Genomic DNA, 22,316 nt, shown 5'->3' on the forward strand with positions numbered 1-22,316 from the left:
ATACTCACCAACTGAACATACTCACCATACTGAACATACTCACCATACTGAACATACTCACCATACTGAACATACTCACCATACTGAACATACTCACCAACTGAACATACTCAAAGTTTTTGGTCCAGTAGATGTTTAGTTCTGCGAGTGAGTGAGTCAGTCAGTCAGTCAGTGAGTGAGTGCCATTTCGCTTTTATAAGAAGTACAAGTCAAAAAATGAAAATATTTAAAAAAAACAAGAAATTCCAATTCTAAACAATAGGCCTATATAAAAATTATTTTATTCAAATTTGAAACTAGAAAATGGTAACAATGAGCAGCCTATACATTTTAAGATTAAAGTTCGGAGTTGAATTCACTAATTAAGAAAATGAATTGCTTTCTACAGCATAAAAATTTAACTTAATATCAATTTGGATTACTAAAATGAAATTATTGAACACTTTTGGTAAAATTGATTCAAAGAAGAGAGATATTCAAGATAAAAGATCTCCATCTCTTCATACTTGAAAATGGAATCACTTTCCAAACTATATAAATATTAGCCAGTTACTAGGCTATAAAATTGGTAAAAAATACTATCCTTTATATTACATAACGGTGCAATTAGCCCTCAAATCTCTCATTATCATCATCATCATCATCAACCACCCTCTCTCTAGAGAGAGTAGTAGTGTGGCAGAGAGGACCTAGAGTCCTAACTTCACACTTCAAACTGCAACATTGACATCAAATCAATCACATTCACAAAGTCAATCTCATTACCTGTGGACAAACCTATAGTGAGATCCACGTTATAATGACAGTGGATTAAGATGGGAGAACAGCGTTGCCGATTCTCTGCCTTGATTAATTATCTTTGTACATTGTCAAAAACAGATTTGGCATCGTTGCGGAGAAAGAGAAGAACCTGCTTTGTTGAATGATGGACAAGGATAGCAACACCAAAGTTGATCAAATACTGTCATTATAATGTGGACCTCACTATAGATCTTTAGTGGGAGTCATCCTGAGAAAAAGAGCATTTGTGAGACTTTTTGTGATTAAAATTAATATTATGAGATGTTATGAATCTTCTCATATTTAATGACTCCTTTTACACTGCTTATCAAAATTCATGGATGTTCGTTAACTGCACTTATAAGTTCAAGTAGGCAAATCAACCCCTTACCCTTGTGTTTAATAAATAGGATATATTTTCACTGTTATGTAAACTAGCATTTTTCTGTACCATACTGTATTAATACAATCAAGTAAATTACCGGTAGGCTACTTAGAGACAACTCTATTTCTAAATTTTTGAGTATCAAGACCAGCAAGGTTAGGGTGAACTTAGTAATGGTTTTAGGCAAATCCTTACCTACAACTCCTTCAAATTTTCATTGCTGTGAACGAATATGATAAGATCCTCATAAATATTGAGTTGAATGAACTAAGCCTATTCCTTTCTGTGATACAAGCACAAATTGATATGATAGGAAAATTGAAATGTCATGAATCTTCTCATATTGAATTACTCCTTTTACACTGCCTATCAAAATTCACGGATGTTCATTATCTGCAGTAATAAGTTCAAGTAGGCAAATCAAACCATCACCCTTATATTCAATAAATAGGATATATTTTCACTGAAAATTATGTAAACTAGCATTTTTTCTACTAATAGAATCAAGTATATTACCGGTAGGCTACTTGGAGACAACTCTATTTCCAAATTTTTGAGTAATACTTTAATCAAGACCAGCAAGGTTAGGGTGAACTTAGTAATGGTTTTATGCAAATCCTCACCTACAACTCCTTCAAATTTGCTTTGCTGTAAACGAATATGATAAGATCCTCATAAATATTGAGTTGAATTAACTAAGCCTATTCCTTTCTGTGATACAAGCACAAATTGAGATGATAGGAAAAGTAACAGTATAGACAATGTAAATTATGGTGCCATCTAATTGGAATAATTATTATCAGTCAATCTATCATTATGTGAAGTGAAGTACAGCAACCATAGTGGATCAAAAAAGGTAGTTTGAAGCTTGAGATAGTTGAGCCTAATGCATGAATGGTGGCACACATGAGCTTAACTATTTGCCTTTTGCCACCATCCAATTGCATGCATTACATGCAACACTCTCAAGCTTTAATAAGCCCCCTTTGCTGCTCCACTTAACTATATAGAGGGAATACAGGATGGAAGTGAGATTGAGAAATAAAAAGTCTAAATTACCTTTTTTAAAAACCTAACCTAACCTAACCTAAGAGTCAATTTCATTGAAAATTATATTAATATGTCGAATCAAGTTGTTAATAAAAGTTTTTTAAAAGGGCACTGGATTTTTTTATTTTTTTGATGATTAAGATAGCCCGCACCAAAAAGTTAACAAAATTGAAAGTAGTAATTTTAATTAAATGCAATCTGTTTTAGAATTAAAACTTATAGAAAAATGCTCACTGTACAGGGATCAGTGGATTGAAAGTAAAATTGGGTGGCTGATAATATGTGAAACGACAGTTACATAGTATTGAAAGTAGGTAGTATCTTCAATTAAAAACTTGATTAGTTCGAGAAATTAATCCTGAGAATAAAACTAATATTCTTCACTGATGACAGCATTAATTTCAAAATTTGAGAGTAACAATTATTTCCAACATTTTAGATTATTTAAAGCTCTAAAATTGTTTGGTCAACAAACTACACATAGGTAATCCCAAGAATGAACCAATGACCCCAAAAATGCTACTCCCTGTTAGAAGCACCTGTAAGAATCTCCCAATCGCAATAGCTTATAATGGTAATTACAAGCTGGCCAGGGCTCTATCTGTGAAATGCAGTAAGTAGGCTAGCCTATAATTGAAGATTCTGCTTATTGTCTTATTTGCCTCATGCATGTGGATTGCTACAGCTATGACTATTTGCATGATTAAAAAACTAGTTAGGCATCTTATTTGAATACAAAGGAGAAATGATAATGTGCGGCATGTATGCAAACTTTGAATATTAATTCAAGCTTCTTTAAAAAAAAGAGGACTAGTGAGATTTTCAAATAATTCTGGGACACCGTAGTAGTCTGTCATTGCATTCAGTAGTGTAGTATAAATAGATAATTTCTTATCAGCAAACTATTCAAACAAACAAGAGTACAAAGTTAATTAAATTAGCAACCTTGGAAAACAGAGGCTCCTCTTATCACTTGGATAAGATGAGAGACATGCGCATGCTATTCCCATTGGACAGGAAGTCAACTTTGAGGAGCCAAAACTTTCCTCGATATTATTTACGGAGATTGAAAATTGCTTCTTGTTGCTTTGGAACTCTCCTAAATCATCATAATCCTTTCCATTACTTATGCACAAACTGTAGTTTATATGGATAACACTATACAGAAAATTTAGCATAATATGCTATCTTTCTTCTATGATAGCTCTTACAGCTTGAAAAGCTCATTAATTTGTAATATTGAATGAATTGCATGACTAGTACCTGACGTTAGATATGGAATACTACGAAATAGCCTACTAATAATAAAATTATTGAATGATGCTCGTAGCTTTTTGGACATTTTTTATTTCCCAAGAATAATATTACAAACGTGATTAGTCTTACCTCCATAATAAATCGTTTCATATTCCAATGCTTGAAATTGCAAATAATTCAAAAGCAATGATAATTTAATGAATGTTATTAATAAATGTGGGAATGCCATAAATAATATATATTTTTAGAAATCTTGCACTTATCTTTTTTAGATGCACTTATAAATAAATCATAATAATTTGCATCTTGATTGATAGACTAACTTATTGTCTCCACTTCTGGACAAATATTCTTTCAAACCAAACTTCTATTCACCAAATCTCGTGCTCCTAAACTGAGTTCATGTAATAATTAAATCTTTTGTCATCTATGTTTGCTCAAATATGTATTTGGTCATCAAATAAATTTTCACAAAACATCAATACCATGGACAGTTGAAAATATATTAAATTATTGTTGTAACTGCACAATTCTTCATTGGAGGTATGATCCATTATATCTGTCATCTCAGAGATAAGAAACGAGTGATCGGTACTCCTGTTGGAAGGGTGACAGTTTGTTGGCCTGCACCACCACTTGTGTGGATCTTTTCTTGCACTTGGTCCACTCATCATTCACCTCATCACTGAATTACAAGTCTGAGAAGAAAGTCTGTTGGATACTTTTAACCTCTACAATGAACATTCTATTTTTCTATACTGCACATGCAACATCAACCAGTGAGGTATTGGTGCTCCGGTCATGTGATCTATTCTAACTCAGTCTGGCATTTAGGCTATTCCTCATCATTGTCTTCAACGATTTCCATTAAAACTTGAACACACCTTATTGTTGTTGTAATGTGCTCAACCTTCCAATGATCAATCTAATTATTTTTTGGTGACATGGAAAAGAACCACTGCTATTTGATATATTCAGTGTATAATCAGTTGTCGAAATTTATTATTATTGTTGGTTCTTCCCCAATCATTTTAATGAATTGTGTTTTGTGTATCATTGAATAAATAATAAAAATTGAACAACCTATGATGAAACTTTTGAGAAACTATTTTGGCAATATCTTATTGATTTAAAAGGAAGACTTGATAATAAATCATTCTTATAAGTTATAAAATAATTTATCATTTCTAGTGTATTTTTACAAATGTTATTATTCTTATTCCACCTTTATTTTTATTCTGAATAGTCTCATTTTATGGATGTTCATTGTTTCTTCATTTTTTTCTTTGTATTCTATTCTTGAATTACAATATGTATATTATTCGGAATTAAATTATTCTTAAATAGAACTGTATTGATTGTACTACCTATTGTTAATCATGTCTCAAACATTCTTTCTAATGAAAGTGCCTCTATGCTGTGAAAAGTACTGGGTATTAACAAATCGACCTTTATCAATTGAAAAGTTAAATTATGTTTATGTTTTATATTGGAAACCCTTGATTTTTGCTGTATTGTTACGGTATTCAATTATCATCAATAGATGGATTTCAAAAAAAGTTGGGCCTAATGCATCCTCAGCCTTGAAAATAGGCCTACCTCATTGAAAGTGATACTCTCCACTATCAGCATGTATTTCGATACTATTTCAGAATCTGTATGTTTTATCAACTGTATTTCAAACCATTTATCACATTTTTGTGGTACGGTACTCGAGTCATATGAGTGAATGCCTGTCACAAAATAAAATTTATTTATGTATATTCATTCATAACCATAAAATAGGTAGCATATTAATCACACTGGTAATCAAAGTGTTCCACAACTATTACCGTACAGAATTTTGTTCATTAAATAGACTGATTTGATATTATGTGACATCAGTTGCTCAAACATAGAGCTGTGCATCTATTAATAAATCATTCACAAAGAAAATTATTGGGCTTTTTTGTCATGATCTATTTATATGAATCACGACAGTGATAAGGACAACTATATACTAGTAGGCCTACTGCTCGGCTTCAACAATCAGGAGTCATTAGCATTAATAAATTTGTGACTGGCAGTCTATATTGCCAATTCCACTTAGCTATGAGTGACTAACTGACTCAATTATTGATTATAATTTGGAGTTTGGGAAGTATTCTACAATATTACTTCTAAATACTTCTAGAGATGAATCACTTGATTATAAATGTGTCAATGTTCTTACATGAACTTATAATACGGTAATGCTTTTGTTACGCTCTTAAGTGCGGTGGTTGATATGGATGTCTAGTGATTCAGGTGATCACATAATACAGGTGATCAGGTTGGATACATTTTATTTATAAATTTGGGATTTTTTTTTAATATATATAACTTAACACCTTTGTGCGTGGATATGGGTGCCTGATAAATAGTTTCAGTTTTGTCTTGAAAATTATCCGTTAAAATTGTAGGCGTTTGCTGACCTAAATATGCTGACCTAACCTACAAGTGGATTTGTACTGTGGTTTGAATTGCAAGAGGGACAGCTTTTGACAACCTTTTGGGCTGAAATATTGTAGGCTAAATTTAGATTTTTATATAAATGTTGTAGTATCTTTACATAGGAAGAGGCTGTTCAGAAAATGAAATTTATGTTTTGTTGAATATTCTTTCATTCTCTATATGCATTTGTTGATGATGCTCTATTCAGTTGTTATGTATTATTAGGTACCTATTTTCTTCAACGCATTGATATTACCTAAAATCAATCCAAACCCTCTCTTGAATATTCGACATTCTCTTTGAATCTCTATAGAACATATTTGCCACTGATCAATGTGTAACTTATTGTTCATCCATCAATATCTATTGTCTTTCTCATTGGAATTGGAACTGCATTTTCGTGGAGTTATCTTATCTTCTATAGCACCCTTATCTCCCTATCTGTCACCCTCCTTACCCCCTTAACCCTTGATAACTATTTTGCTCCCTCCCTTCACATAATTATTCTTGTCTTCGCAATCCTCCTCCTCCTCACGTCTCTGTACATGACCAACCCACCCCTTACAGTCATGGTCTCACAAAATGATCCCTGAACCGATTTACCCCTTCCAAGTCGCTACTATACATAGCAATAAAATTTCATCAATCATCTGAGTTTATGCCAGCTATTTGAGTCAACAGCCTAGCACGCTAATTTTATAATGAGGAATACAGCAGTTAGGCATGCGTAGTTGGCTTATTTCAACTTCCGCCCACCTTAAATGTACCAAACAACTAGGGATCTTCTGATTAGACCATGTCCATCTGCCTCTTTGCATCTTCTTACTATGTGGTTCACCCTTTAAGCCACTCACTGACGTAACGTTTTACCGGACATTCCAACTGATGGGAACAGTCTTTTGGAACACATGACTTGCATGAGACAAACAGCTGTCTTTGCCTGCATATCTGCGTCGGGCGTGATTGTACAGTCAAAAATTTCCGATGAAACGTTATTACGTTAGTGGCTAGCCATAAGGTGAACGCTCACAGGAACAGACAAAGTGAAAACCTTAAAACGTCTACATGCAGACGTGAGCATACAGACGGATGTCTGTGTGCGTTGCGAAATTCGAACACCTTGGGGAGGGATATTTTTTATTGTGTGTTCGACTTAAATGTAACTTCAGTTGTCACAGTAATTGTCACCTTTTTGCTGTTACTTCAATTGACTCAATATCATATCTCGTCTTGTAGACCGCACATTCTCATCTGTCGCTTCAATATTCTTTTATTGGAATTGACTTTGCTTCTGACTCATGCTTCCACATCATAGCTGACCGATAAATAAGCATATTAATCATCCATCAGTGGGTCAAACATATAGGATTACCTCGCAATTTGAAAATCCTGTTGAGCTTATAAACTTCACAATCTAGATACCTCCATATCTATCTTTCTGTCTATATGTAAAGGTATTTAGAGGCAAAATTAACCATCCATCAATATGTCAAATATATAGAATTACCTCCCAATTTGAAAATCCTGTTGAGCTTATATACTCCACAATCTACCTCTATCTACCTATCCATCTATCAAGCAATCTATAGGCCTGAATCGGGAACAGTTTTGGGCTATAATGCCTGTTGTTCCCATACTTGTATGTATTTCTTTTTTGTAAATAAATAAAAATAAACTGGATCTAAACTAATATATATATATATATATATATATATAATATATATATATATATATATATATAATATATATATATATATATTTATCTATGTCTTGTCTTCATTTTCTTGCAGTGACTATATCTATCTCAATCCATCTATCTTATCTCTTGTAATGAACTGTATCCTACATTATTTATTTGCATACAAACTTTTTTCATTTTCGTGGAGGGACAAGCGTGGGCTGTTTTATACGGTACGGTAGGCTACCCGGCCTATTCAACATCTCAATACTATACAGAATGTTTATAGTGAAGTCCACGTTATAACGGCAGTGGATTAAGATAGAAGAATAGCAATGCCGATCCTCTGCATTAATTAATTATATTTCCACACTGTCAAAAACATAATTGGCATCGTTGTGAACCTAGAAAAGGATAGTAACACCGGCTTTGTCGAATGATAGACAAGGATAGCAAAACCAAAGTTGATCAAATACTGTCATTATAACGTGAACCTCACTATAGTAATGAATATCGCAGTTTTGACTCTTTATAATATTTTTACGTTAAACTTACGGTTAAAATGATATTTCAAGTGGATAACCAATTCAAACAGTTTTGTTTGTTGCAAATGCGTGCAATACTTTCAATTGATTGAAATTGGCTGTGAAGCGGCTTATAGACTGGGAAAGTGGAGACGGCAAGTTACTGGTGGCTAGAGCATTTTATTAGCCTATCGTTTTCCATCAATTTCCTTCCAGACCAATATCTAGTAAATATTTGGTAATTGATGGAAGTTGACGTAATAGAAATCATTGGCAAAGTCACTCATCGCCTCTATACTTTCACTGTCTATAAGCCGCTTGATGGCCTCTACTTAACCTTGACCTAATACCATTCAATTCTCAACTTTATGACTTCTGGTGTACTAGACCTCGCAACCAACTGACCTTGCTCAATTAAGAAGCAGGATTGAATTACTGAAGACACACTTATCAATGTTTGGAAAGGTTTTGGCTAAGGACTTGATGTGTGCCATTTGACAAATCCTAGTCATATTAAACGTTTATAAAGTTGTCAATAAAAGTGTTTATTTTTTTCATTTGATTTACAATTTATTCATACCTGTAGGTGAGTTGAAACTGCGATATTCATTTGTAAACACTATGGATTATCTAATATTTTTATACTGTTCCTTGTTCCTGGTAGCTAAACTTGATTGATATTTTTGCTAGTTTAGGTTATTAGATGGTCATCTATTATTTAAAATTGTTCATACTTGGATTGTAGGCTTCAATTAAATATGGTGCTCTTTCACACTAGTTTGTTATAATTGATTCGTTTTTTTATTCACTGTGATTCCACATTGTTCACTTTATTTTCTTGCGTTGGTTTTGTACCGTATTATTTCTAATACGTTCTATGAAAATATCGACTTTCATGTGTAGGCCTATGTCACGTTGTTCTTTATTGAGTCATGACGGGTTTTGAATCTGTCATTGAATTTATTATAAATGAAATGATCGATTTTTAATAGAGATTAGAATAATTTTTGTTGGAGTGCAATGTATTCATGACTTTTTTATAAACGAAAATCCAAAGTAAATAAATGCAATTTATAATAAATCTCCATCTGTAGACATTTATAAATTCTTCAAATAGTCTAAACTGTCTGACCACTGCTATATATCGATTGTCAAGCAAAACTCGATTTCTGATTGATCTCTCAAATCTTTCTCGACATCTCTTTGCTCTTTTTTATGAGTAAGATGATTTATATTACAAACTTTCTTTCAATGATGTTGCACTATTGTTTTATAATCAAATAACAGCATTCGGTCTTTCATAGAAAACATAACTGTCAATGATACCATGAGCATCTAAACTTTGGCTTTAAATAAGGATCTTCTTTTTCTTTCTCAGCTATCCTTCTGTCTCACAGCGTAGGGTAGTTTGAGGTTTCCTCGCCCCAGCGCCTACACTCGCCTCTATCCCCTGCCATTCTCTCGCTTTGTAAGAATGAAACTGACAAAATAGAGGAACTCGAAATGAAATTGTGTTGTGGTTTCAAATGAAATTCTCATATCGAGTTGTGATAGATGAGTCATATTCATGACGGCTGCTCTTATTTGATTGTTTTGTGTTATTTTTCAGAGTGACTCCATCTGCCAACAAAATGGAGGAGCCAGCTGACGAGCCCAGTGACATGGCCAGTAGGCCTGACAGGCAAGAGTCAGATGGGCTCAATAATTTCGAAATCGACGACGAAATGGAAACGATGTTGACGAACCTGGAAGATCTCATGTTCGAGTTTGAGGATGGTTGCGTTCTGGACGAGGATGACGACGATGAAGATTCCCAGGATGAATTCATTGAGGATGACGACAGACGCACCCAGTCAGACAAGGAAGCTGACTTTGGCGGAGATGAAAACTACGAAGAGAGAGATGAACAACAGGTTGGTGAATACAAGGCAGACGAAGAAGATGTAGAGGTAGATGAAAACCAAGGAGAAGAAGAACAACAACAAGTTTGGGAAGAAGAACCAGACGGATATGAAAACGGAGAAGGAGAAGTAGAACAAGAGCTGGAGAACGAAGGAGAAGATGAACAAGAGGTAGATGGCAACGCAGAAGAAGATGGAGAGCAACACGATCACGGAGATACAAACACAATCCAATTAGAAGATAGTGATCCAAACTTTGAATGCAAAAATTATGAAGAAAACGGGAATGGGGGATTGAGTGAGGATGAAAATGTTCTTGTCATACATTCTGAGGGAGAATTCGAGAATGAAGAAGTTGATGAATCTGTAGAAAAGCGAATGGATGAATGTGGTCAGAAGAAGGTACAAGCACTTGATCAGGGTTCGAAAAGTCAGTTGTTGAGTATTTGTAACAGTGATGAACCCTCTTCTACTACAGTTGACAAAGAACACTCGACTTCTAACTTAGAACTAAGTTCACCCAACCAAAAGACTGATCAAATTAGTCCTAGATCCACTAGTTTTCCAATCAATACTACTAACCATGGAGAGTTTTCTTTAGATTTTGCGTTCCCAAAGCTAATATTACAGAAATGTGATAGGTATGAGGAAAAAGCAACAGACGATAAAGAACGTGTCGTTTCAAGTGAAGTGAAAGCAAGGCCTGTGCCTGTTGTCCAGGACTTCTCCCAAACAGATTTTGCAGTGCAAACTAATTTTGAGTTACCCATGCTAACCATGAAGGAACTAGATGTCAGTTTAGATCATGTTTCAGAAACACATTTCGAGAATGGAGAGTGCACATCTTCTGACGATGATGAAGCTGTTGATGCTTTGAAGCAAGACAAGATGTTCAACCACAAAATCGACAAAATGATGAATAATGCTGACGGTGATTCAACCTTCAATCCTACTATTGATAACGAAGTGTATGATTCCAAGAAAAAAGAACAAATTATCAAACTTTTGTACAAACAAATTAAAAACGTGGGTGAGAATAAAATTATTGAAGAAATGTTATCAAAGAAGTTAATTGACAATGAAAGTAAGGAAAAGTTGGTGGAAATAATAAGGTATTGTGTGGAGAAGAGGAAGGAAAAGATACGTATGAAGAAAATGAAGAAAAAAGCTCATCTTCTAAAAGTTACAAGGAATAATGACTACCTGGATTGTTTGAAACCAAAAACAGAAGTTGAACTAGTGCAAGCAAAAGTTTCGCAATCTCCAGAATCCAACTCAGTAGTTGTTTGTGACTCGAAAGCCACCACCAGAAGAGTGGTTGTTGACTGTAACACAGTAAATTTGGAGTCTGAGACAATCGACAATGATCTTAGAAGTTTGATCAAGAAAAAACGGAATGTAGTTGAACGAGGTGATGGATCTTCGTCAAAAAGAAAGTGCCACAAAAAGAATTGCAGAAAGTCGCATTGTAAAAAGAAGGTTTGTCAAGCAAAGAACCGTAAAAAGCTCCAGAGGAAAGAGGAGAAGAGGTTAAGGAGAGAGCAGCGTAGGAGGAAAATTCGTATGCTACAGATGGAGAAGTGCCGATTGCTGGAAGCACTACAGAAGAGTGAAGCTGGGGTTGATTCTAATTTTGAATCGGATATTGAGAGGAAGAAAAAGATTGAACTGGAAAATAGAATCAAAGAAAAGATAGCTCTGGTGTTGGGTAATAGAGATATGAAGCAGCATGCTACAGCAACAACGGTTAGCAGAGGTCAACATGATGTGAAAAATGAGGTGAATCCAGATAATAAACAGCATGAGGCTTCGTCAATGATGAGCAGAGTATATGAAGCAGTTGTGAAAAACGAGGCGAAACAAGATAATAAACAGCATGTGAGTTTGTCAATGAGGAGCAGACGATATGAAGCAGTCGAGAAAAATGAGGTGAAACAAGATAATGAGAGTTCATCAATGAGGAGCAGAGAGGGTAGTCTCAGCAGTGAAGGGAGCAGAAAAAGTAGCTCACACTCTAGTCACAGTCATCCGAACAAAACCCTAGTGAAAGGCCCAGCAGCTGATTCATTTTCCGAAATGTATGCTGAAACATTTGGCAAGAAAACTGCTACTAAAGAAGCGCCAAACATTGAAGCTCAAAATGTGAAAAAAGAGGTGATAAGAGACGACGATGGTGAACTGTTCCCAACATTCACCAGCATAATGTCTCAAGACATGAAACTAGATTCGGACATTCCGTCACCGCCGCCTCCACCAATCATCAGCCGAATAGCAGAACTGGAAGAGAAAAGACTGAAGCATGCCAAAAAGGGTCAATCAGCGGAAAAAGTTGTGCCACCTCAACCTGTATCTGAAGTTGCACCTTTCAAGAAAAAGAGTCGGTCTCCCGACAAGAAAGTGAGATCCAGGTCAAGGTCACCGAGGAACCAATGGAAGGCTAAATCACCATCAACCAGCAAGTAAGTTTTTATTATTTTACACTAATTTTCCTCGGATTATTATGCTATGCTAATAAATTATTGATCTATTTTAAAGAACATCTAGATATAACTTATTTATCTATACATTAAAATATTTTGGATAGAACAAACAATACAATAGCCAGAAAAAAACTGGATATTGCCCAGAACTTCTTCTATTTCTTAATAATTTTGTCTGAAATCTCTCACAACAGTAATAAAACAAAATATCGAATCTTTTACTGTACTTTCTTCTCATTTGTAACTATATCAAATTATAATCATATCACACATATTAAAATTCTCTTCATTCACTTTTTATTTTACTCGAGTTGGTACCTAGTTAAAGTCTAGCATGAGTGCAGTATGGTATTGAAATTAAAAAAATTGTATTGAGGGATATATTTAAATGGCTAACAATTTTATAAAATCACTTTACTTATATGGGCTACTTTATTCAAATTAATAAAAACAATATAAAAACTTATGGTAGGCCTACCCTTTTATTAAAATTTAAAAATCAGTCAATTTTAATATTATATATATTAAAACTGTGAGCAAAAAACCAAATACAAAAATTATTTTCTTTGCATTATTTTTTATGATAGCTTTCTAAAGCAGCAAAAATTTTTATATTTTTCAACACTCATTTGTCAACGAATGTGTTCTCATTCAATTAAACATTATTTTTACTTTTCAAGTTCCATTATGTATTAAATCAAATCTTGAATTGGACAGTATTGTACTGTCTGGTTTATTGTATTTTCAACATATTACTGCATGTTGTAGCTGTTTTTATTGCGCGCTTCTGTATTAAAATTATTGGAAATATTATTTTGTATCGTCTATAATAATAATAATGTGTTATGCTATCCTATGCAGTGCAATGCTACTCAGTACATCAGTACAGTACAGTGTTCAGTGATGTGCTGTAAATCTAGCATTACTTATAGATTTATTCAGAATAATAAATTATTAAGCTGTCTTCACACCGGATTTAATAACACAAGTTATTAACAAATAGTTATCAACTTGACTGAATCGTCAAAAATTTATCTCAACAACAGTAAATAATTCGTGTTTTTAACATAAAATTCCTTGTTATATAAGAAACTGTTATTAACATAATGACTTTTGTTATCAACATCAGTTAATAACAAAAATGTTGAAAACTTTTGATATTAACTCCAGTGTAAACCCAGCTTAACTAATAAATTACCCGCTTTCTCATGTAACAACTTTTTTACTTGGTCTTTAACATCATATAAAGCTGCGTTTACACCGGAGTTAATAACACGAGCTATTAACTTGACTGAATCATTAAAAATTTAATAGACTTTTGTGATTTCTTTCATATATTTTGTTTTTTCTCAGTTCAAAGCCCTTTATGATCAGTTTTTTTGTTTTTCATGTCACCTACCTAGGCTATTACTAGAAAGTTGAAAATTGGGTGGCATATAAATAAATTAATGGATTTCTAAAGTTTCATTGTTAGCAAACCAAGAAAGGACAACGCAATATCAAAAATTATAATACAATGAACTTAAAATAGAACAATAATTGTTACACATATTTTTGGCTTACCTTCTATATCAACTCAGAAATAAACTAACAACAACAGCTGTTGCTAAGGAATCAATTGGTGTTACGCACAGTTACACACACATCGATTTTTGGATATTCAATGTTTTGCCGTCCTTGTGATTTCGATCATCAAGGAACTTGACAAACATCATCTGTTTGACATCATTTTTGATTAATAGAATTATTCACTAGTAGTTCTGTGAACAGTAGATCTCACGCTGTATTCTCATCCACAAGTACCTGATGTCACTTGTTTTAAATGTTAACAAACTCAGTTCACGTTTGAATGTGTATTCCACATGATATAATTCATCCAGTTCCGTGATAATCTTTCTATTTGATGAAAATTAATTTTTTACAATCAAAAATATTATAATTTCTCCGGCATTATTTAGTTCATTTGTTTATTTTTAATCACCTATTAAATTAGTTTTTTCGAATGTGAGAATATTGATTACTAATGGGCACGCATAATAATACCATGACTGCAAAACAAAATATTGAAACAAAAGACCTTAAAGCTGCGATTAGACCAAAGTTATTAACAAAATGTTAATAACTCAATCCTTATAGATTATATTAGATTAAACATAACTTATCATACACATGTACACATGTGTTTTTCAACTTCCGTTCAATCCAATAGAATCTATAAGGTTTAAGTTATTAACATTTTGTTAATTGACCGAGCGAAGTTGCATACATCTTTAAGGTCTTTGATTGAAACTATAGACCTTATACAAATACAGTAATAGACTGGCTTCTCCACACATCCGTGTAATCACTTGTCAGCTGATCTGTGATGAATAATTCTATAGTCTGATTTTTACTCTAATATTGGCGTATGAAGGAGGCTCCTTTTACTTTCCTTGCCCTATTACCATAGGTAAGGAAAGTATTGCTTTCCGAAAAAAATTAAGGTACTCCAATTTCTAAATTGCTATACGTTTCAAGGTCCAAAAAAGTGGTGTGTGTGTGTGTGTGTGTGTGTGTGTGTGTGTGTGTGTGTGTGTGTGTGTGTGTGTGTGTGTGTGCGTCTGTGTACACGATATCTCATCTCCCAATCAACGAAATGACTTGAAATTTGGAACTTAAGGTCCTTACAATATAAGGATTCGACACGAACAATTTCGATCTAATGCAATCCAAGATGGCGGAGAAAATGGCGAAAATGTTGTCAAAAACAAGGTTTTTCGCGATTTTCTCGAAAACGGCTCCAACGATTTTGATCAAATTTATACCTAAAATAGTCATTGATAAGCTCTATCAACTGCCACATGTCCCATATCTGTAAAAATTCCAGGAGCTCCGCCTCATCTATGCAAAGTTTGATTTTAGATTCCCAATTATCAGGCTTCAGATACAATTTAAACGAAAAATTCCAAGTGAAAAAGATCAAGCATGAAAATCTCTACAAGTGATGTTCAGTAACATTTTCACCTAAAATTCAAAATAAGCTCGAAATTCGAGAAAATGTTATTATTTCAATTGCAAACTGTTGGCAACTGTTGATCCTATTGAATAATTCATTATGAAGAGATAGCAGACTTCGTGTGTCTTTAGCGTTATTGTACTGTCATCAGCTGGCTTGAGTCTTTGAACAGTAGACTTGAGATGCGCGCGAACACTTGTGTGAGTGCGCCACACCAGATTTTTTCCTTTTATTTTATCCTTGAAATGCAAAATTTCCAAAAACCTTGTATATACGTCGACGCGCAATTTAAAAAAGGAACATACCTGTCAAATTTTATGAAAATCTATTACCCCGTTTCGCCGTAAATGCCGCAACATATAAACATTCAAACATTTAAACATTAAGAGAAATGCCAAACCGTCGACTTGAATCTTAGACCTCACTTCGCTCGGTCAATAACTTATTTCCTTACTCCCAGGGCCATCTGTCTCCATAGAATTCATAAGGACGGCAAAAAATCGAACGTTTAAAAATCAATGTGCGTGTAATTGGCTTCAGTGATTGCTGCTTTTTTCAAATATATGAATCGTGTTGAATAATTTCCAACATTTATTCGAATTAAAAATTTAGAAATATTAAATTCATTTTAACTCATTTTCATCATTGAAAATAGTAAATACGTTGAAATTATCAATCTTTTAAATAGACGATTTCTCTTTACTAAAGTAAGATACAACTCTGGCCTCTTGAACACTTTCCTAGCTTATTCTTCAACTAGCTATTACTTTGAACTTATCGGTAAATGATAAGCAGCTTCCAGATTGGGTTCGGGAAGAATGATAACGCTCAGTCATCCTTCGTATCTTGCTGTTCACAATTTGCTATAAGTCGATACTATTTTAAGTTGAAATCCAGATGTTTTTCATTTTGTTAAAATGACTATGTTGTTAAGTTGTGATGATTACTTGAAACAGCATTTTACTCAAATTTATTCGTGTGTTGGATGCTCTTTAATGATAACTATAGAAATACTGGTAAGGAATAGATCAAGGACACACAATCATATTAAAATTTAAAAATAATAATTTTTTAATATGATTCAAAATAATAATTTACTGCAAGTTTTTGAATGATATATTTTTTAACATTATTCTTGTAAAACTGTTCTTTATTCTTGATTATTTAGTTTTTATTTTACTTGAATATTATCCAGACTTTTTTATATATACTTTTCTATAATAAATATGATTTATTGTTTAACTTAATCATCCAAATTCACTTAGTAATTTTGTGAATAGAACAGTTTGAATTTTATAAAACTCATTTTACTTTATCACTCAAAGAAAATGGTAACTGCGGTATAAGATAAATGTTATTTCCTGCTGATTCGATATTTTCTAATGAATTGCTAAATTCTGCCTCACTTATTATTGTTATTGACGCACATTTGTTTGTAAACATCCTGTGTTAAACTTCTACAATATTAAAATCAAAATCTATCACTTTTTTAATCAAGGTCAATTTTACAATAACAATAGTCCTGTTGAAATTTTTTTATAAATTACGACAAGTAGGCCTATATCAAATTGTAAATTGTGGCCTATGTAAAATTATATTCACATTTTGGCGTTTCTCTTGGAAAGCATATCACTACCAAAAAGAAAAAGAGATAGTGAGTGTCGTTATCCTTCTCAGTAGTAAAATGTACTTCAAGAGAAACGCCAAAAAGTGAGTAAATAATAGTTTCAGTTGAAAATAGTCTAATAGGTAGTGTGCTAAAAGACAGTTTTTATTTCGCTACTAATTTTAAATTAATGATTTTTTATTGTTTTAATTTCAGTGTAATGGAAAACGTTCACTATACTATACCACTTACAGCTTTCTATCATTATTTATTTTTATTATTATTAAAGCTTTCTTTTCCAACTATTGTATTGTTTGCTCTATCAAATAAATAAATAACTTTTCACTCTGTAATCTGAGTTGACTTTTGATTCTGAATCAATCGTCCTATTAAAATTTCTAATTTAATGCCAACCCATTGAACGTTTACATCACTTATTTTCTTACCTACTCAAATTTCTCGCACTAAATCAAATTTCAAATTTCTACTTTTACAGAACTCATTTCAAAAACCCATCACTGCATCAGAATTTCAATTCGCATTTTCCCCTATTTTCCTGTTTGCAAATATTATGGAAACTGAAAATGCAATTACATTATTCTACTCGATTTTATGGAGAATTATATTAAAACTTTATCTTTAATTTATTCATTTAAAATGTTCTAAATTTATAATTTATAATGATGTACAGTTGATTCTTTCTTTGCATAGATTGATTATTGTAAAGCTGCGTTTACACCAAAGTTAATAACAAAATGTTCATTTCTCCGTGCTTATAGATTCTATCATATTAAACATAACTTGTCAAACACATGATGAACATTATGTGCTTGTCAACCTCCGTTCAATCTAACAGAATCTAAAAGGATTAAGTTATTAACATTTTGTTAATAACTTTGGTGTAAACGCAGCTTTATAAAAAAATCTACTACACCTATCTACTCATTATTTCTTTCTTTTAAAAAAATGACCCTATACTCTCTTTATCAATTACTTATCACTACGTGATTAATTCAACAGCTTTCTATGTACTATATATCTTTATGTATTATTACATTTTCAATTAGTCTATTAATGTTTATTTGAAAGATAAAAATTTCACTTAATGCCTCCGATTGACCCAAGATTTTGAATAAATTGTCAATATTTCCATTTATTTGTTCACAAGCATTCATAGAGGCTTGGAAATAACAAGCTTTGGCAGCTTAAAACTGTTTCCGATTAAAAAATATACCATTAAAAGAAGAAATAAGGCTACAATATAGTATAAGAATAAAAAGAATAGAATATCACAAGAGAGAATATTATAGAGAATACGATTTAGATTATGTCAAAAAAAAAATGCTTGTATACAATGTAGTAGATACATAAATAACGACATAAATAACAAAATTGAAAGTTCGTTGCTAAAGCTGCGTTTACACCAAAGTTATTAACAAAATGTCAATAACTTAATCCTTATAGATTCTATTAGATTGAACATAACTTATCATACACATGATGAACATATGTGTTTGTCAAGCTCCGTTCAATCTAATAGAATCTATAAGGACGGAAAATAAACGTTTAAACCAAAGATATTGACAAAATGTTAATAACTCAATCCTTATAGATTCTATTAGATTGAACGGAACTTGACAAACACATATATTCATCATGTGTATGATAAGTTATGTTCAATCTAATAGAATCAATAAGGATTAAGTTATTAACAAAATGTTTATCTCTCCGTCCTTATAGATTTCATTAGATAGAACATAACATATCATACACAATGATGAACATATATGTTTGTCAAGTTCCGTTTAATCTAATAGAATCTATAAGGATTTAGTGTATTAACATTTTGTCAATAACTTTGGTGTAAACGCGGCTTAAGGCACTCATAAATTCCATATGTAAGCCAACACATGTGACGCCACCACATTGATTTGAGAATGAAATTATTCAAGTGCATGAATTTGTAGGCCTGTCAATAGAGTTATTCAAGTAATATGGTGCCTGAATTTGCAGACCCGAAGCAATTGTGGCGCCGCGCAGACGAAGCCCCAGTCCGGGCAGTGACCGCTACAACCGCAACCGGCCGAGACCCGCGGATCCGCCGCTAACGGCCGCCGCTTCCGCTGGTAGACCGTTCAGTCCCGCCTGGAAGAGACACAGCCGCAGTCGCAGCCGCAGCCGCGATCGCTTGTACTCGCCGACACGCTCTCCTTCCAGCTCCCCCTCTCCGCCTCCCGCTGCCGCCGCCCGCGACCGCGAGTTCAGACGCAAGAAGAAGGAGGACTTCGAAGAGGCCATACGCAAGTGGCAGGAGGTCCAGAACAAGCCCGATCACGTGGTAATTATTGCATTTCTCTCTTATATAATGGAATGAGAATGAAATTTATCAACCCTCTCCCAAAAATAAATACTTTATCTGAGAATATTTATATAAATATTCAATTCTATTCCTATTCTATTTATTTATAATTTCCAAGAATATTTTTACTAAATACTGTAGTAGTAACTTTGTATACAATTCTATTATAATATGCAATTACCACGTTATAATGGCAGTGGAGAAAGATAGGCGAACATCGTTGCCGAACCTCTGTCTTGTCAATGTCTTCTATAAACGGTAGCTGATACAGGTTCATTGATGTAATATTAACTGTTCATTCTCGTTTAAAATAATAAATTATATTTTATTAAGCAAGAAATCTTTTTTTCAATAATTTCAAAATGAATATTCATAATTAAGATGAAATATTTTGTTAATTCTAAACTGTTGAAACACGATCTGGCAACAGAGCAAAGTGAGAAAGAGATAGCGCTATCCGCTTTGTTGACTGATAGACAAGGATAGCAATACCATTGCTAATCAAACACTGCCATTATAACGTGTACCTCACTATAGCACTTTTTGCTTGCGTTATACAGCATGAAATGGAAGAAGATCATATTCACGCCTGTAGTGCATACAATATGATAATATTATTGATAATAGTTCTGAACATAATATTAATGTAGATGTTTGAGTAAAAATATACCTTGTAATTTATTGCATCGCATGATCTTTTATCTCATTGTTTACACATCTAATCCGCTTTATTATTTGAAATTTTAATTCATTATTCTTAGAATTTACAGAATTGTAATGTTTCTACAAAAAATATAATATAAATTAATCATTGTTATATTTGGCGTTTTTAAAGAGGTATATCTTCTTTACATTTTTCCATCAGTTCCCCATTAGTAAACCAAGGCTGACAAGAATTATAAACACTTCCGATTCTCTTATCACAGGGTAAAGGCTCAAGTGATGTCCAAGTCCTGCCTCAGGGAAAATATCCACAGATCTTCAATACATGTTAAGATTTTTCCATGAGGCAGTACTTGGTATGGAATTGCTTAAGGTTGTACAGGTCACATAAGCCTTTACCCTGTGATTAGAAAATCGGTCATGTTAGTAGTGTTCAGTGTACATAATTGTTGCCAGTCTTGGTTTTACTGTAGCGTCTGCTTGAAAATCACATTCCTGATGCATTATCAAATTCAAGAATAATGTTGAAAAATATTAATGAGTTTAATGAAGGCTCAATAGTTCGATGAAGATTGTTCATAAACAATTGCATTTTAATTCTTTTAGAGATAACCTGTCTATTTACTCGTATGATCCTCCTTTACCACTGCTATTCTACAATAACCTCAGTTCTATTGATGAGAAATCGTATTTCAGTTATAATTGTTTTTATTTTAATTGCTTGCTAACTTAGTAGTGCATTCAATATTATTTTGTTTCTGGTGAAGGCTTTTCATGAAAACGTTTTTCCTGACACTCCGATGTCTGGCAATGAACCACCGGCATTTCAACCTTACAATAGCATGGCCAACCAATTCGTCCAGAATGATTCTTTCCTCCAGGTATCAGCATTTTTATTCTTCTTCTATTTAATAATGCATTGAATATTCACGTACTAAGGGCCGTTAGCACAGTGACAGTTTAAGCTAAATTTCATTTTAAACTGGATTAAATTCGTATGAAGTCTAGTTTGTTATAATGTGTTTCATTTTGAGTTTAAGCCACCAGCTGATTTAATGGAGTTTGAGCTCTGACTGTTCAAACGGCTCTAAGACTAATAATTCCTCTACTACAGGGAAAATTAGGTGTGAAGAGACATATTCGCCTTATCAGTATTTATTCTGAGAATAAATAACAATTCTAAGGCTAAGTTTACATTGAGAAAATGTTCAACAAGTATTAAGAGAATCAAGGAGCAAACATTTTAAGAAGTTTGGACAAACATTGTTTGATATCTTAGCGATAACTGGCTAAAGGTTTCTTCAAACACAGATCACAATAAAATTTCTCCAAACTGTATCATCAAACATTTTCTCAGCTTGACATAGCTTTAGAAGGTTAAGCCATTCACAAGCATACACAATTATGTATTCTATATGGTTTCTTTAGTAGACCTACTAATGTATTTCGATTTGTCATGTAAGTACGAGTATTGTTAGTTACGGTATTATGTACTATTAATGTATAAGTATTGAAGGTTTTTGACAAGTGTGTTTATTTGTTGTGTGATTGCTAAATCAATCGATTATTACAGGTGGTGGATCAAAGAAGTTTGGTTTCGCTAGATGCCATCCTATCATGCCCAGTGGGTGTACTGGCTGTTCCTTCTCACAATAAGATTCTAGTGAGTCTCTATATTGCCCATATTGCCTGCGACATTGGGGCACGTGGTTTCATTCCTTTCCTTTGCCAGGTCCATTACCGATTCCTTCCATATTTAATTGTTCTATGTGTAATTATCTTTGGCTTATGTTGAATCCAAATTGGAAAAGTAAATTTTGTTGACCTAATTTGATATTTGTGATTTTATGCTTCATCTATAAATGAAAAATCTGTTGGCAGTAACACTTGAGAATATGGCTTATCCTTTACTATTGAACGAGCAACTTCTGTTTATATGTTTAGATGTTGAGATGTTTATATATTTAGATGTTTGGATGTTTAGATGTTTGTATTTCACCGGATCTCGAAAACGGCTCTAACGATTCTCACGAAATTCAGAACATAGTAGGTTTATAATATAAAGATTCGATTGCACTAGGTCTCATACCTGGGAAAACTCGCTGAAGGACATTAAGAGGATAATTATTATTCATCCCTGGAAAAGCAGCTGATAATAGTTATTTC

General features: G+C 33.2%; 1 protein-coding gene across 8 annotated transcripts in view; it reads left to right on the forward strand.

The window, feature by feature from the left end:
* LOC111044665 overlaps positions 1–22,316 on the forward strand; it is a 61,996-nt gene that overhangs the window by 21,065 nt on the left and 18,615 nt on the right. For 3 of the 8 annotated variants that reach the window (XM_039438111.1, XM_039438112.1, XM_039438117.1), the window contains exons 1-5: positions 5,728–5,783; positions 9,756–12,506; positions 19,142–19,466; positions 20,918–21,031; positions 21,724–21,813. In XM_039438111.1, coding sequence (XP_039294045.1) covers positions 5,743–5,783; positions 9,756–12,506; positions 19,142–19,466; positions 20,918–21,031; positions 21,724–21,813 — 3,321 coding nt within the window. In that variant the 5' untranslated portion in view covers positions 5,728–5,742. Of the gene's footprint in view, positions 1–5,727; positions 5,784–9,755; positions 12,507–19,141; positions 19,467–20,917; positions 21,032–21,723; positions 21,814–22,316 lie in introns of those variants that run through there. The other 5 variants (XM_039438113.1, XM_039438114.1, XM_039438116.1 and 2 more) reach the window with 3 other exon arrangements.

The sequence above is a fragment of the Nilaparvata lugens genome, chromosome 11 (assembly GCF_014356525.2).
Source record: "Nilaparvata lugens isolate BPH chromosome 11, ASM1435652v1, whole genome shotgun sequence".
Taxonomy (NCBI): domain Eukaryota; kingdom Metazoa; phylum Arthropoda; class Insecta; order Hemiptera; family Delphacidae; genus Nilaparvata; species Nilaparvata lugens.